Source organism: Artemia franciscana, chromosome 8 (assembly GCF_032884065.1).
Source record: "Artemia franciscana chromosome 8, ASM3288406v1, whole genome shotgun sequence".
Classification (NCBI taxonomy): domain Eukaryota; kingdom Metazoa; phylum Arthropoda; class Branchiopoda; order Anostraca; family Artemiidae; genus Artemia; species Artemia franciscana.
Window position 1 is genome coordinate 29747197 of NC_088870.1, and position 18148 is coordinate 29765344.

The 18148-nt window shown below is 34.6% G+C and overlaps 1 protein-coding gene across 3 annotated transcripts in view; it reads left to right on the forward strand.

Annotated features, from left to right (window-relative positions):
• LOC136030259 (L-asparaginase-like) overlaps positions 1-18148 on the forward strand; it is a 120711-nt gene that overhangs the window by 33405 nt on the left and 69158 nt on the right. For all 3 annotated transcript variants that reach the window (XM_065709106.1, XM_065709105.1, XM_065709103.1), the window contains exons 2-5: positions 1597-1837; positions 5671-5791; positions 12133-12247; positions 17200-17325. In XM_065709106.1, the coding sequence (XP_065565178.1) occupies positions 1816-1837; positions 5671-5791; positions 12133-12247; positions 17200-17325 (384 nt within the window). In that variant the 5' untranslated portion in view covers positions 1597-1815. The remainder of the gene's footprint in view (positions 1-1596; positions 1838-5670; positions 5792-12132; positions 12248-17199; positions 17326-18148) is intronic.

An 18148-nucleotide genomic window follows, 5' to 3' on the forward strand; every position in this document is an offset into this window, starting at 1 on the left:
ACAAAATAGAACAACTGGTCTTTCTAGGATGTTTTTGTAGTTAAGTCAATTAGATAATAATTTGCAGTTTTTAAGCTTGAATAATTCTAGCACTAACCATGTTAAATCATTGATTAGATGTTTAGCTATTCAACTATTATATATACAATTCTTTTCAATATCTCATTTGTAGGTATTACATTCTTACATAATTTTATTGATTCAATCACTAGTTTTTTACCCAGCTTAGCAACAATTAATGTGAGCTTTGACTACAGCCATCCTGGAAGCTATACTTTCTAGAGCTCCATGATGACATATTTTTTCGCTCATTTTTTTTTCTGACTTTTCGCGCACGTTCTTTATTTTGAAACTTGGCGGCTGTAAAGCGTGAACATGTATATCTGGATTGAACATCTTATGCATCAAAATTGACTTCCGTAGTTTTCAAGATGCGTATGCTTGTGAAACTATTTACTTTACCAATTTAAAGAATCAAGTTTTATTTTTACTGTCCTTGGTACTTTAGGGATGTGAAATCTTTGACACTTAATGGATTTTATGGAAGATTTTGCCTACTGTAACGGATTCAAGGAGGGGATTAAAGAGCCATTCCTGGGGGGGGGGGAGCAACTGAGTGAACTTATTCGGGGGCCGCAGCTGGGGAAGGGGCACTATAACTGTGGAATTGCCTGCTTTGATCAAAAGTTTCATTTTGATTCGGCTATTTGGGTCGGGAGGGGCGGCTTTAATTAATTTTTTCCCTGGCACCACCAACCCTAGTAACGGCTCTGGCTCGGGTGGTGTCAAGGGGTATGCCAAAGAAAACAATCTCAAAGGAGGGTAAAGTATATAAAAAAGAGCTGGGTAACATTGCAATAAGCACTGGAGGCTATGCTTATAAACCGATCGTTGTATTTGTTCTATATTCTTTTTTCTTGAAGACCCCTTTTTATTCTGTTTGGCTTGTCGATAATATTTAAATGTCTGCCAGAATATCATTCCCAAAAATTAATGTGAAGGTAAACAGCGATGAAAACTACAATATATACGAAGAAAAAAAGGAGCCATGTCATCAATATAAAAAAAAAAAAAACACTGAAAATTGTTGCGTAGACTGCGTCTAAATTTTGTAAATTTGTCATAGAATGCTGCCCCGTCGGAGAGCTATCAATATGAACTTTTACAGGTAATTCCAGCAAATTAGTAATAAGCGTAGTAAAAAAATAAATAAAAAAATACGGTACTTATCGGTTATATAATAAACACTATAGAATTTCGATCGCGGAAGATGCGAACATGACACAAGAAACAGGTCAAGCAACTTCTTTATACCACAAAATTAGCTTTGGCTTGGTTGGAAAATGATTTGTAGCTATATCTTATTTAAATGTTTAGCTGGTATTTTGGTTTGATCAGGTTAGGTTAGCATAGTATATGCTATGCTTTACACCCCCCCCGTAATGGTCAAATATATAGCCCAAATTTGTTTCTAAACTAGTATATTTTCATCAGATTTTGTTTGATTTCATTACCATTAATCGGACTTCACTTCCAGAGTGTTTGCTATATAACCGACAAGTACAAAAATTACAATTTTACTCAAATCACTTTCAGGATAGAAACATAAAGTTTGAGCTTGGCAGTGAGGAAGAACTGAATAGTGAAGAGAGTGATGAATGCACAGAAATTGTTCATGGTCCGACAGAAAACAACCCTATCGATCCTGCACACGTACCAAAGGCCTTGAGAAGATCCTGTAGTTTGGAATGTTGCCAGACTGATATAAAGACTGAATCTAGAGTTCTTGTGCTCTATACTGGTGGCACAATTGGAATGGTCCGAAATGATAATGGTGGTAAATAGTTTAGTTTATGGACATGTGTACCATATCTTTTAATAAGTTTTAGATACTTGTCTAATAACCAGTACGCACTCAAGAATTTGGATCTATAAAATCAGAAAATAACAGGTTTATTGCTGTTTAGATTCTGAGACAATTAGCTTTGACTCAGTGGAAAGTTACATTGTAGCTGTATTTAATAAATATTTAGTTGGTAATTTCCTTAGGTTTGGTTACATTTTGCTTGTAGTCCCGCTATATTTAACCTCCCTCCCCGTAATGTGCGAATATACAACCCAAATTAAATATATCCTATCTATCTCCCAAGCGTCTCAGTTGTTTCAACCTGGTACCTGTAGATGCAAATTCTCGAGTGTGTACTGGCTAACAGATAAGAACCAAGTGTTATTATGAAGATTTAAGTAAGTCAATACACATGTAGGCTTACTCATATCTCCGATTGTGCTATTACACACGGTAAGTATACAGGGGCGTAACTTGCTATAAGGCAGGGACCAACTGTCCCCTCTCCCAGACCACAATTTGCCCCCCGCCACCCCAGCCGAAATTGAGTTTTTCAAAAAATCTTGTCAAAACTAAGATAGGCTCTCAATTTTCAAGCATCTAAAGATACAGATAAGTTCAATTAGTATACCTTTGCCTTTATGGTATTATATGATTCATTTTGATTTTTCACTGTAATTTTCACTTGACCGGGGAAAATATTCTTCAACTTTACCCCCCCCCCCCCACAAGATTTTGACAAAATGACTCTCCTGGGGGTAGAGGGTAATCAATCTCCTCTCCTGTTCTCCGAAATAAGTATGTTACGAAAAATGTAAAAGCTGTGGCCTAACCTGTTTTTTTTTTTACTTCCTTTAGAAGTGTACCTATCTAAACTTATGCCTCATAATCAAAAAGTCTTGTCTATATTTTAATGGATCATATATGTGCGGGCACGATTTTTTTTTTCCGTAAAAGAGTTTTGAAATTCTTAAAATGCTTGTTGTAAACACTACAGTAAAACTGGTAAATTCCACTACAGTAAAACTGGTAAATTCCAGAGGGCATAGCCGGCCCTTTTTCCATAATCTAAAGAGTTTTTTTTTTAGTGGATCAACATCCTATGGGTGCATTTGCAAATACATCCAATTGATACAATGTAGAAGTCCCCCTCCCAACACAAAAGAAAGACCGTTCCTGTGAAAAGCCTCAACATCATATTTGCGCTCACCCCTAGAGCAATGAAAACGTCAAACAAGTCTTCGTCATAATAATAGAAAGGAATACTATTTTGATAAATCAATACCCTTGTGTTTGTTTAAATTGGAGCTGATAAGTACGCATGGTCCGTCTGAGTCCAGGCCTTTCGAAGTATTATAATTTGATTTTCCCCAATAATTTTTCATAATTTCTCCTTGACTTATTGGGTGTTTTTTGTTGTTGTTATTACATATGTCTCTTTACGAAATGAATTCCTAATAACATGTATTACGCAGTGTGATACTGTATTTAAAAGAGCCTTAAACGTTGGAAAGGGTATCTAAAAATGGGAATGATGCTTAATAGCTTTGCGCAAAATGAAAGCGCTTTGACTGAATTACTCCTTCTTTTAAACCTTGACTTTTCAATACTTTAATTGGTGAAAAAATGGAAAAATAGTTTAATTGCTTCAGTATCATCTTGTTGCTTTTTTTATATTAAAAATGGATATTATAAGATATAGAAACTTTAATAGACAATGTCGATCTATAGTTGACAGTTAGAAAATGGCCCTGTTTTTACTGGGGGAATAACAGAATCAGTTGACTTTTTAAAATTTCGTTGATTTTATTACTTTTTCGGAAATATTTTTGTTTATTCTGTGTTGTTTTTTTTCCACACGAATAAATTCATCGACAGTTATCATTCGAAACTGTAGTAAAACAGTTGTTTAGAAGTAATATAAGTTTGAAAATTCTAAGTTTTATGTTTGACTTTATCAGCTAAATGATCGAAGTTGAAATTTAGCGTCTTTGTATTTTGATCTCAATCCGTCAAATTTACACAATCCCAAGTTTTAACTATCAAATAAAAATGACAATTAAAATTCTCAAGAAGTCAATGTGAAATCCAAAAAGAAAAAAATCTATACGCCAACAAAAACTAACAGATCGATTTATAAGACAATTCAACGGTCTCACTAGTGGTTAACGTCAATAGCTAGTAATATAAAACTTGAATTTCAGAAATACACTTTTGTATTGCCCCAAACCAAACATTTACAAATCACAGTAAAAGCCCAGAAATCCAATTATTTGCGTGTATTGTATAGAGAATATCAAATGATGATGGAATTTTCTAAAGTTAGTGTAGAGCACAACACTGCTAAGAAAGGTTTATTTTGTATTTATCTGCGAAATAATCCAGAAAATATCTACTTGAAAACAAAAGAGGAGCCTTTTATTGACTTGGTCTTTTTTGCCGAATCCTAAATAGATTAAGCGATTTCAAAGCGTAAAAGAGCGTTACGTTAGGCTTTGTTTTCTTCTGCACAAAATCCTAATGCTTTCAGTATTCCCTATAAAACGCTAGTTAAACCTCCCTCTAAGGGTTTGCAGCTAATTTCTGCATAATTTTCAAAACCTAGCTTTCTTAATTACATATTAGTAATAATGGATTAGCCCCTTGAAGGGTAAAAATTGCTTTTCTGGCGGCATTAAATGACCAAATATGGCAGTCTGTTGCCAAGTGATATCTTTTCCGGCTAAAAATGTATGTAACGGTTCGCTTTCAAATGAGCTCTTATTCACCTCTGTATGACCAACCAGTCTAGACCGGATTGAATAGGTGCGGAGCCTGATTGGATTTTTTTTTTTGCTCGACCCTCTCTATATATTAAAAACTTAAATAAAATGTACCTGCACAGTAGTTTACGTACGTTAAGAAGTTGACGTACGTGGTACAAAATCTCTATTATAGTACTCAAGGTCGTATCCAGGGGGTTGGGGTTTGAACCCCCCCCCCCAAAAATGATTGCCGGACTTGTAAAAGCGTAACAATACTGAATAAAAAACACGTTTTTGTTCGTCCCCCCCGCCAAAAAATATCCTTGGATACGACCCTGATAAGACTATCCCGATTAAATTCAATAAATTTCACATGAACTTTTGTGGGTATCAGTTTTTTAAATTAGAAAGTATATATTATACAATAAAGACATTAATTAATTTCATCCATCAATGGGAACTTAAAATAAATATATTTCTAATAATTTGAACAACTCATAATTTATCCCTTATCGTCAATAACAATTTGCTTTGAATTTCAAAATTTTCCTTTTTGTTCATTTTGGTGGTAACACAAGGCCCTTTCAAATGCGGGCCCGATTGGGTTCCATCGCCCTTTATTCTGCCTGCAACCAGTAGCAAGGTATCCATGGTGCAAAAGAGGATACATCACTGCTATCAATGCTTAAGACAATTTTTGCTGACATAAATACGATTTCTTTGTCACCATTTTCAGCGGCGCTCAAACAATTTTTCGTAATTATTAATATATTAATTTGTAATCAAGAAATATTAGCAGATAACTGAATGTAGGAAGAATTATTTTAAGCTGTAGTTTGTTCTAAATTAAAAAGATTTAAAAACTTGATCATGACGTTTAACTGGAAATGGAATTTTGTTCGTTAAGAAGACCTTCCAGCTCGATTTGAGCACCGACTAAAGGAACATAAAAAAGGGCTCAATATCATGTTAATTACTATTGTGTTACAATACGCTTTAAAAAAAATAATTAACAATTTTGGTTATTTTCCAATATATCGCTAGTTTACATTATTTTTAAGCTTTTCTTTATTTTTCTAGTTTTGGTCCCGAAGCCAAATGTCTTGGAGCATAGATTACGTAAATCAGCTATTTTCCACGATGTAGCTTATGCAAAGTCAAGGTTTGGGCACGCTAGTGGCAAATCTCCACTTGTGTTACCGTGAGTTACTGTTTCCACTTGTTATTTCTGTTATTTTGTAGTAGGTGAAACAACACCATATTTTTCTGAAATTTTTGTGGTAATGGAAAATAATAAACTATATGAAGTTTAAAAATAATTTTTGACTAATCGAAAAGGGGATACATCGTCTCGCTGGAGCTATTTTTCAGTTCAAAAGGGTTATTCGAAAATCAACTTCTATGAAATGCCCTACTGTACTGGACATTAGGCGATTGTAGAAAAACTCCATCGAGTCAAAATCTAACGGAAAGACAGAATCCATCAGCAGAGGGTATTTGTGAAGCAGCTTTCAAACTAAAATTAAAGTCTGTCTTTAGCAGAAAGACTCCCACGAGTCAGTTTCGAGTAGGTGCTGCTACAAAATTTGGTAATCAAGAAGCTATTGCCTCCTCGATTTGCTCTTGTAGATAAATCAGAATTTTATCAATTTCCTGAAACCATCATTGCTCTCTGTGTCTGCTTGAAAGCATTTAGTTTAGTCAATAAGCACTCCTGGCAGATAATTTTTGACCGTGTAGCTCCCCTAACAGGGTTGTTTGTGTCATTGTTGTATTGTATAAGAACGAGCTATGTTCTACCAGACACACAATGCGGACCTTATATACGCCTTGAACTTCACCTACCTACGCCTTGAACTTCACCTACCTACGCCTTGAACTTCACCTACCTACGCCTTGGACTTTTTGACATTAAAAACCTCTCTTAAGTAACGAATAGACAGAAATCTTGAGTGTTAACTAGGAAATCAAAAAAGTCTGGAGGCTTAAGGAAAAGAAATATAAGAAGCATCATTTGCATTTATCTTATAAAATCCTTAAAGGTAATCCCGCCGATGACTCACATAAATTTTAACAGTTTATGTTGCTATTGGGGTCATTGTTCGAATAATTAAGGACAAGATGTCAGACAAGCTCAGACAGGATGTGCGTGGCGAGGCCCCTTCTACCACCAGGAGATGTAGACAACAAAAATCAAAATAGGGCTATGCCTCGTGAAGGATGTTTCGCTCTTCTTATCATTCCGCACCTGGAAGCCCTTGGAACTGCAGTTAAAAGTCTCCCTTTCTTAACGCCTTCTTCTTAGGGGAGGGCCAGCCCAAGAAACTGACACGCCTTTATTGTGGGAGACATTTTGCTGTGACTACGTGTTAGAAGTGGTTTTCTAATCCGAGAAAAAGCAATTGTTTCATTGGCCCAGGCAAAGATATTTAATTATCTACTCACGATTGAGCTTGACCAAGAGGTGATGTATCAGCCTCATCTGCAAAATTCAGTGATGGACTTGTGGTAGCCTCATCTGCAAAATTCAGTGATGGACTTGTGGTAGCCTCTCGGCCTCTTATACAGACATTTATTTGACTGATGTAAAGTAATTTTTGGTCAAGGAAATAACAACATTTGTTCTTGTTTTTCATAGTCACAAAAACGACCTAGTGAAACACTAATTTCCATTAACACAGAAACAAGATATCAGTCGTAGGAAAGAAATTTAAAAGAAGAAAATAGAAACAACCCAGCAGTTTATTACTGCTGTTTTCCTCTTTCATAATTTATAAAAGCTAATAAAATAGGGATTGTCATTGGGACTATTTCTTTGTTAAATCAGAAAGGGGCTATATTCCTAGCCAGACCCCCCCCCTCTAGATAAACCCCAGTCCAGTTTCAGTTAATAACTGGGAAATTTTCTTTTTAATTTCCTTAAATGACCATTGATTCTTTATGAACGCAGTTGGGAACGGAAATTGTTTTCTGAAGGCTTCCTTTGGTTAGTAATTCAAGTGTTTTCTACATAAGTTTGAATTTATTCCTTTCTTTGTTTCATTTTTCTTTTAGCAATAACTTCGAAATGGGGATTTTCTTGTTTCTATGTAGCCTACACTCACTAATTTTTTCTAATGAATTTGTACTAGTTTGACTGGTATAATTTGTATTGTTTGAAATTTTTCAATATGTTTATTTGCACTACTGACTTATTGATTTGTGTCTGAAGCTGTCTTTATTTGGGATAAAGAAAATCCATTGACCACTGTTATTCCTTTTATTTTACATATTCATTTGCTGATGCATTCCCTATTTTTACCGTTCTAAGATGTTAGTGGAAAATTGATAAGTATATGTTAAATAGGTATGTTTTTCATCCATTCAAGTTTAATTTTCATTCGTTTCGCAAGCATTCTAAATATTACTGAAAGTAAAAATCAAGCTTGATTATTCGTAGGCAAGGATATTTCTTTTAAGTGCTCTTGCTTATCTGTCAGTTCTACTGCCGTACATATCTTGGCCCTTATCTCGACAAGTACCCACCTGTTTCTACCAGTACATCCAGTGGTAAAAGAAATATAAGAAATGAGTTCTAAATATAATCTTACAGTAAAATCAGGGGATACCTCAATTAAACAAAAACTGGTTCAAACAATCACTGGTTTTTAAACAAAAAGTGGTTCTCCAGGACTCCCTGATTCTCTCCGGAAGACAATTCCACACCTTCACGCCCGGCTTTCGCACACAAAGCTCACCTCTAGACGACTCTCCAATATCATTGACTAGTAGACTCGCATTTCTCGTCTCATACTCATGGTAATGGGCATGATCAAAATAAAAGTTTCTAAAATATGAAGGGCACAGCTGATTTAAACTCTTATAAACAAATACACCAATCTGGTGTTCACATATCTTTTTTACCGGTAAAATACATAATTTATACATAGCAAATACATAAATACATAGCAAAAATTTGACAGCATTGAAGTAAAAACAGTGCCACTACTAGAAGCAGGAATCAAATCCGCTATTTAATCTCAAAGAAGAGTTATGTCTAGACTTGTGCTAGAGCTTATTTTAGGCACATACGTCTATATACTGAAATGATGGCTTTGCTATTAGTTCAAATAGGAAGTTCCTGGATTACTTTCACGTTTATGAGACCAAGGCGTTGATACCCATTCCTCCCCGAAAAGGCAAAAGTGCAGTCCAAAACAAAGAGTGCACCAAACGGTGAGGGTCTTACGAAACATCTGAATCACTTACCCGAAAGTCTCTTCTCCCACCTTCGGCTCATCTTTCAGATGTGCATCACCAAGGGTTCAATACTAAATTCTTTTCTGAAAAGGGTTGTCATATCTGTGGCTAAAACAGAGAAATATCCAAACCGACGTGGATCTTGTAAACCCATATTGTCCCTTGTATCCTGAGTAAAATCTTTGAATATGTCGTCTTTTTTGACCTTGAAACTGGATACTTTGGCCATAATCAGCGTGAACTCCAGAAAGGTTTTGGATGTGTAGAAGCTCATTGTTTTTTGGTTATCGTACAAATGGATTCAGAGATAAATAAGTTTTTTTTTTTAATTTATAAAGAACTTCTAAACACTGCTATGTCCAAAATTTGCTATGTCCAAAATTAGCAAAAGTATTCTTCATATCGATAGTTCTTTTTCGTTTTATTCAGTTCCAATAGAACAGAATAGTGATAAAAATGTGTCTGTCAGATGACTTTGCTGAATTTGCTCGTTTTAATCATAAATGACGAAATTTTTTTTTTTTAGCAGTTTGAATTGTGGATTTTGTTTTTGTAAAAGTTTGTTTGTCTACACGATGGGTGCTCAGCACTCGTTTTGGCTTTTTTCCATGATGAATTGAGTCTGTGTATTTATCGTAATAATTGTTTTAAACTACATTGTCTCCTAGCTGGTAACTGATTGTAATTTACTGAAGATCCTCTTTCCACGTATTTGTGTTATACACTGTTGTCTGGCATTTTTTGGGGCCAGTTAGTTTAAAATTCAAAGTTCACATTTAAGCTCACTTCAATGCTCACTTCAGATCCCGACCGTGTAATAGCTTCTATTTACCTCCGCACTTCGGCCGTTCAGGTAGAGCTGGATTTGAATAGTCAGATCATTTACCAATTCAGTTTTCTGCAGTAATTCAGCTCGATAGTAGTAATTATTCTCGAACGTGGACTCCTTTGAATAATCCTGTCTTATCTAGCCTCTATTGGCGTAAAATTGATCACCACGTTTTCAGGAAAAATCAATCTTAATTCTAAGCACAATTCATGTCCCTTTCCATCTTCTATCCAAATCGATTGATACTTGAAGATATAAAATACACATAGCAATCTATACTTATTGCACAGAAATTGGCCATACCTATCACTGCACCAATAATGTTGCTGCCCCTTAGGTAGGTCAAATCAAACTAGCTTTCACGGGTAGTTCAAAATTTGGTGTTAATGGATGCCCACTCCAAGGCAAAACTTTGGCTTCAACTATGGATTTATTGGGGTTTATCTTGCTCAGGGTTGTCAGTCCAATGATTATATGGCGCAAATTGCAAAAGAAATCATTCATGATTAATAGGAATAGTTCTTTCCACTGGCGTTTCCTAACCTCTAATCACAACGTTTCGATGTGTCCGTCTACCATCCCAGACTGTAAATGATATGTACATGAAAACTATGAAGCTGATTAGCAGAGACTTTTCGCTAGTTATCTCTATGTGGATTAAATTGTTTCCAAGAAAACTATCGCTAATGCCATCCAGCACCTAGAAGCTAAGCAACTTATTGGAACTAATGGAATCAGTGCACTCTATCTAAATTGTGGTGACCTCACTCTTATTAGTCACCTGAATCTTCTAATACAAAATATCCTAATTTTAAATTTTTTTCTGAGCAGTTTTTTTTGGAGATATTGCGCTGGTTCCTAAAAAAGGAAAAGCTGCCATGCAGTGTTCTTCTTACCATCCATTTACGATTACTAGTCCACTCTGTGAGTTATTTGATCTACTGTTTGTCGATGAAATTGAATCACTGCGCTATAGTTTTCCTAGAAAATTTAATTTCCAGCACAGCATTGGTTGTATTGGAACTTCCGACGTTGTTACAAATACAATGCTAGACGCACAGAAATCTGGCAAATGCGTAAAAGTTGGCTGGTTAGACTGGACTTTCAAAGTGCATGTGATTCACTGATTTGTGCACTAATACTGCCAATATCAGCCAAAGGAGGATTCTGTGCTTCTTTCTTTGCGTGTAACATAAACTCCTTCCCAGAGAAGACCTCCCATCAACCCTCCTGATTTCTTTAGTGGCTACAAGACAGCTGTTTTCACGTTTCATTCTCAACGCTGTTACCATGTCATTGATCTGTTTTGCAGCTGAGTGGTTAAGTCTCGACCAGAGTCCTGTCTGACTCCAGGGCCGTAATTTGATATGGGGCGGGGGGAAACTGACCTCAGTTTGACCCCCCCCCCCCTCAGACCCCAATTTGCTCCCCCAGCTGAAATTTAGTTTCTTCAGAAATCTTGTCAAGACTAAGACAAGCCTGCATAATTCAAGCATCAACAGAAACGAGTCAGTTTTCTATAGTTTATATTTGACTTTATAGTACTATAAAGCACCTTTGTAGTACTTTTATAGTACCTTTTTGGGACAAAAAAGTACATAGTACCTTTTTGGTACGAAATTCGTTGGTACCATTGTACCATTTTTGGCTCATTTTTCAGTTTTTACAATCATTTTCACTTTATTTGGGAAAATTGGCTCTTAATTTTTCCTCCTCTCCAGGATTTTGACGAAATTACGCCACTGTCCGAGTCACTGAAAAATTCATATGTTTTCTGAATTTCCAAGTATGTCCTATGGTAACCACCTTAAACACAAAATGGTGTCATACTTTGGTGCTTTAGCCCCAATTGCAGAAAATTCACATCCAACTTAAAAAAACACTTGTAATCTACGAACAAACAATAGCTGTCCTTTAAAAAAATTTGAATATGTATTTGAGTAAAGATGCACTCAAGAAAAAAAAAATTGCATAACAACTGATGCTGTTCATGCTTTGTTTTTATGTTGGCTTTCGTAACGATATTTTTTTTTGGAATTTAGCCCTTACTAATGGCCTAACCTCACAGATCCATATAAATAATGGTCCACAATTCATGCAAATTTAATGACTTAACTGAGTCCAGTGAAAAGACATCGTCTCACTTATTTTATTTCGAGTGCCTAAAAAAGTTTATGTGCGTGTTTTTTTTTTATTTTCTTTTTATTTCCTGTGCTCCACCGTAATCTTCTGTAGTTTGTAGGCTAGTCTATGGCATTATTACATTATACAGCCAAGTCATAGGGTAGTACAGAATGCTGAAGTATGGGGAATAAGACAGTTAATTACTTCCTTATTTCACAATGAAGAATTCTTAATAAAGTTTTTGCTAGAAGAATCTCGGAATTTCTAGTGATTTAATTGTTGTAGCTTTAGTTTTTAACGTTGCTACTGTGAATGTGGAAGCGTCATTAATAGAGAAATAAATTTTTCAGAAATCTTGGTGATAGAATGCGAAGGGCGCTGTTTATGATATATGAATATTCTCCCCTTTTGGACTCCAGCAATATGACCATGGATGATTGGATTCAAATATCAAAGGATCTGAAGGTATAATATCACAAAAAACAAGAAAATGTTGCATAGCAACCACAAAAATCCATGAACACGTATCGACACTGGCGTATTGATGACTGAAATATGTTCTGCGATTTCGCTTCCTCATTCTCCGCTTTTCTTTCTGTATTTTAGTACGCGGTCTGAATGTCTTATTATCTGGAAAATGGGGTTTACAACATTGATAAACATTTTAAAAGACAATAGACACAAAATACGTTTCCTTAGTAATATGATTATGATTTGACATTTCCTGAATCGAAATGTCCTTTATCATAGTTTATCAACTCTGGATTTCAACCAAATTCTTGGCGTTTCATGCTTTCGTTTATGTAAAAGAGATCTATCAGAAAAATCAAAGATGGAAACTTTTTACCCTTAGGAAATCGGTTTTCAAAGTTTTTAGGATAAAAGGACTTAAATATTTCACCATGAAAAATCGAAATCTTGTTTGGCTCCAACACATTTAAATGTTTCTTTTTACGTGTGTGGAGTCTGGTATAGCTCAAATCTGATGCAGGGACTAGTCGTTAAAAGTATCCTTGATTTTAAGCCTTATCCATTATTTTTTAAAACAAAATTCAAGAAGAAATCAAATTCTCAATCGTTTGAAAAAAAAGAAAACACAATAATCACAAACCTGGTCAAGGGAACCACAGTTGTGAGCATGGATAGGATAGATTATGATAAAAAAGCCTATGAGCTTTTGTCGAATTTGATTACCTACAAATGGATCAAGCCAATGAAAGCACATACCTATTGAAAAAAGAATTCTTACTTTAAAAGATGATAGACTATTAAACTTTCAAATCTACACTAGTTTACTCTAAATGTTGTACAGCTCCAAAATAATATGGCCTTCCTGAAATCCTTAAAAATGATATTCCGCCGATCCTTATCATGGCATGCTATTATTCCCCAACTACAAGACTTATAAATTTTTGGGCCACGATTTTTCAACTCATTTCAAGAATCAGGAAATCATTTATAAAAAGTTTATTGAAAAATGTAAGCAAGTTTTACAAAGAAAATTGATGGAAAATTTTGGTGCGTGATGAGATATTGACATTATCTTAGCTCTTGTTTGAATCTTGTATATATTTTCCTTATATTTTAGGTTCAGAGAAATATTTTTCTTCAAGCTGTGGATTTATCAATTGGAAAAATTTAATCTCTCTTTATGGCAAGCTTCTATATGGATTTGGTCGAAACCACGCTTTGAATAATTTCCCACTGAAACATTCTCTCATGGCCTTTTTTGTTGTTGTTCTGTCTATTTGGGACCATCGGCATGATTCTATGAATGAGTTTATGGTGCATTTGAACACTTTTGATACCAATCTACGGAAAATATTGGGGTCGAAAATTCAAAGCTTCCTTTCTTGGATGTTCTAATTCTAAAAAAATGCCTCCAACCTTGAATTTCCTCTGTATATGAAACCAACTCGCAATGATCGCTATTGACATTTCTTCAAACCAAGTCTCTTTTTGTAATTTTTTTTATTCTTTGGTATATTCTTGAAGAAACAGAATGAACTGTACATGATTCTTAATGCTCCTGCATGAAATTGCAGCTCTTCTAAAGCGTCAGCCCAAATTTTTACTCCTTAAAAATTTTATTGTTTGGACATATTTACCGCCAAAATTTGTTTTGGAACTTATTATTGTCTGAGAGTTCCTTATTCCTGGCACAAGAACTATGACAGGACATGGTTTTGCAAAGAAGTCTGGTGAAAACGGTTTGGAATAGGCACAGGGACCTGAAAATCACATTTTCAGGAGATTATACGAAAGGGAAGAGACAAAATGGGGGTTGAGGAGGGACCATTGGTTTGACTAGTCAAAAAAGTTGGCAAAAGTACCTCATTTTTGAAACACAAATTAAATTAATCAATGAATAATTAAAGGAAATAATGCTTTTTTTATTTATAATCCAAAAATATCCAAAAATAATTTCGGTGACTACAAACAATTTCCTTGATAAGTAAATGTAACTTATCGGACTTTCTACTGACAGCATTAAGTTTTGCAAAATGTTGAATCAGGACATCTTTCCTATTGGTGCTAACATCCTCTGCATTATATAAATTTTGCAATCTAACTTCCATAAAGGAAAACTATATCTACCGACAAGCAGGTATATTCTGAAAAAATTTTTTTTTTGTGGTGGTCTAATTTATTCTAATTTGTGGGTCTCTCGCACCTGGAAAAAATTTCTTCCACAAGTATTCACTCTCTTATTGCTGGTTTTGAGTACGATACTCAACTAACAACTTACAGCTGCACCAAGATGCCGATGCCAGCGCTGCTACGCATGCTCTTCCTCTTGTCCAGTCTGTTTAATTCCCTCTTAATATCCAATCTCTCTTTACATCCTCCCAAGAAGTCTTAATTTCCTTTAAATCCAACGTTACGACCTCTTCCCACTCCATTCGGTGACGACTTGCTTTTTGTTTGACTATAGATGGTTAGCCGAAAAGTTCGGTAACCTGTCATTCCTCATCCTCAGAATGTGTCCTAGCCATCTCAAATTTTCTTTCCTTTTAGCCCGAGCAAACGGGAGTGAAGTGAATTTTTCTTACAGCTTACTGCTTGAAGTACAATCATCAGACGGGTATCCGGAGACAATTCCTTCGAAAAGCATTATAAATTTTCCCCTGTCTTTCGTAACATCTACGTTTCAGACCCCTACTTGACCAGCCTAATCGCTGTAGTTTCATTTCTTCTTAACTTGGTTTGCAGATTTATCTTTCTGTTCTTCCATACGCTTTTCAATTTTGAAAAAAAAAGAAACACCTTGGGACTTGGCTATTCTACTTTTGACATCTCCACTGCATCCACCATCATTACTAACAGTACTACCCAAGTAAGCGAAGCTATCCACTTGATCTATCTCCTCTCTGCCCAAAATCGCCTCTTCAACTTCATTTATATCCATTCTAAGCGACTTAGTTTTCTTAATATTAATTTTCAAGCCTATTCTTTCCCCCTGAACTTTCAAAACCTAAAAAAAATCATATATTTTGGTAACCTTTTCATCTAGGACACTTAAATCGTCAGCATAATCCCAGAATAGGAGATTTTTATTTTCCCTTTTGATTCCATACTCTTCCATTGCCTTTGCTGCCTTTCTTAGGACAATGTCGATTAAAATTAACTACACAAAAGTGGAAAGAATGCAACCCTGCTGAAGTACCGATTCAATATGAAATCACGTACTAACTTCATTTCCTACCCTAACCGCTTAATGTCGTTCTTGTACATAGCAATGATCACTTGAATGTAATTATTTGGTACATTATGCAAGGATTAGACGTTCAGTAAATTCTCTTATCGGCTGAATCAAACGCTTTTTAATATTCAGTGAAATTGATGACTAAAGGGTTCTGATGACTCAGGCACTTCTCAACTGTTGATCTAAGATTGAAAATATCGTGGATGCACCCTCTCCCCTTCCTAAAACCATACTGTTCTTCTCTTAATATTTTGTCTACAGCATCTTTAAATATAAAAAGTATCATCGTGCTAAGCAATTTCCTCCATATAGAAACCGAGCAAATGCCTCTTGAATTACCACACTCACTCTCATCACATTTCTTATGGAGGGATTTAATAAAAGTTTTACTAAAGTCTCTAGGTGCCTCTCCCTGTTCAAAAATCGTATTCATAATCTTCAGCAATTTAAGCACATGAGTTTAAGCGCAATTGTATTTTTAAGCACAACCGCCATGCTTAAAAAACTTATTTACCGCACTATCAGCAAACAATCATAGCAAACAAAAACAGGTACTAATATAAATGAATAAATAAATCTTAAAACAGGCGCAGCTTAAATTAAATATGCAAATCAAGCTTAAAACGAACAAAAATATTTTGCCGTTGAAGTATAAATGAAACCCAAAACGAACAGAAACTAAATAAACAGTTGTAATAGACAAACATTATTTTTTCAACAACATTAACTTTATTAAAAATAATTCATCCCGGCTTGACGACCGATTACAAACAAAGCACAAATATGCTTGAAAACGCAACAAGTACACAATTACTAAATTTGACAAGTAACCAAATAATCACTGAAATAAACACAAATAAAGAACAATAAAAAAAAAGAGATAATAATAATTATTGAATAAGAAACTTAAAAAAGAAAAAAAAGAAAAAGAATATATAGATAACAGAAGAAAGACCAAAACATACAATAGGTACAAATATAAATGAATAACTAAATCTTAAATTAAGTGAAACTTAAATTGAATATGCAAATCAAGCTTGAAAGACCAAAGATCACTACAAACAAGAGTTTGGGGTTTGCCTCCTTCTCTCACTGTAAAAGTCTAAAACCTACTTCGTCATTGGCGCTTTACTGAAAACTATATGTGTCTTGAACAGTCTTGGAAAGTGTAAATAAAATCAAACTGAATATCTGATGTATAATGATATTAATTGTTGAAAGATCATCAGTTCAATATTTTATGTCACTGTAATTTTTATTTTCATTTGCAATGCTGTAATATCTGGAAAAGAAAATCTTCGTAATATAATTAATTTTCAGTGAAGTTCCAATGACGCAGTAGGCTTTAGACTTTTACAGTTAGGGAATGGGGCAGTATCCAAACTCTTGTTTGTTGTGGAACTATAAAGTTCAAAATTTAATTTTACTTTTATTTTTATATTTATTTTCAATGTTGTAATAAGTACAAAAGAAAATATTTAGTTAAAATCTTCTGTGGAAAATAAAAATCTATATGCAGTATTGCATTAGTAGTTTGAAGTCGCCCGAGAGGATTTATTATTTTCTTCCTTTGTATTAAGGTCTTCTGCTATTTGTTTAAGAGAAAGCGCCGATTGATTATATTAACCAGAAGTGTGTTATATTGCAGAATTTAAAAAAAATACACGTATGTAAAGTCAGTAGAGAAGATCTAACGCTGTTTTTTTTTTAGATATGCTATGAGAATTTTGATGGATTTGTAATACTCCATGGTACAGACACGCTGGCCTATACAGCTTCAGCATTATCTTTCATGCTTGAAAACCTTGGGAAAACTGTCATAGTAACAGGATCTCAGGTAATTTTATATCTTATTTCTTTTTTAAGAGTAAAGTTGAAAATTTTAAACGAATAAAATTATTCCTCTGTAGATTATGCAAGATTATTGTGCAAAACCACCCTAATTAAACCACCGCTATATTTTTCAGTAATTATAGAATTCTAAAAACTAGCACTTTGCCGAGCAGACAAAACTGGCAGAACTTCTCCTAGGAGAAGAAAATTCCGTAAGTAGCCTGCAGAAAATAAAAGACTAACTTATAAGGCTCTTCATAATCTTTCACCAGTTATGATGTCGATAACTTTTAGCAACCAGTTATAATTGTCTTAAGAAACTCAAGCAAGCTCAGCTTTCAGTAAAACGCTAGTTTCTATCACTTGCGAAGCGCGATAGTTTGGAACTCAAATTTCTTTGCAAAAATTTAAAACTAGAATTCTCCATTTGTTTCAAGTTTTAGTGTCATTTGTAATATGATTAGAAAAGCAGGTATAAGTTTTGATTTATGGCCGACGCAGTAGTGGTGACTTTGTATAGAGCGATTTTTCCTAGCTCATCATATATAACTGATGGTTGTAGAAACTTGGGAAAGGGCTCATTTGTTCGAAAACTAATACTCGTAGTACCTTTATCTATGATATGTTCTAAAATGAATATTCAACAAATTAAAATCAAAACTACATATTACATGTCATCTTTCGCTGCAGCACAATAAAAAGCCAGAGGACAACTAACTGACCCAATCTAGACCAAGAATCATTTCAGCGTATTTCAGCTTTTTCAAAATATTAAATTCAAACTGATTTGCAAAATATTATATAACAGATAAAAGATATAACATAAT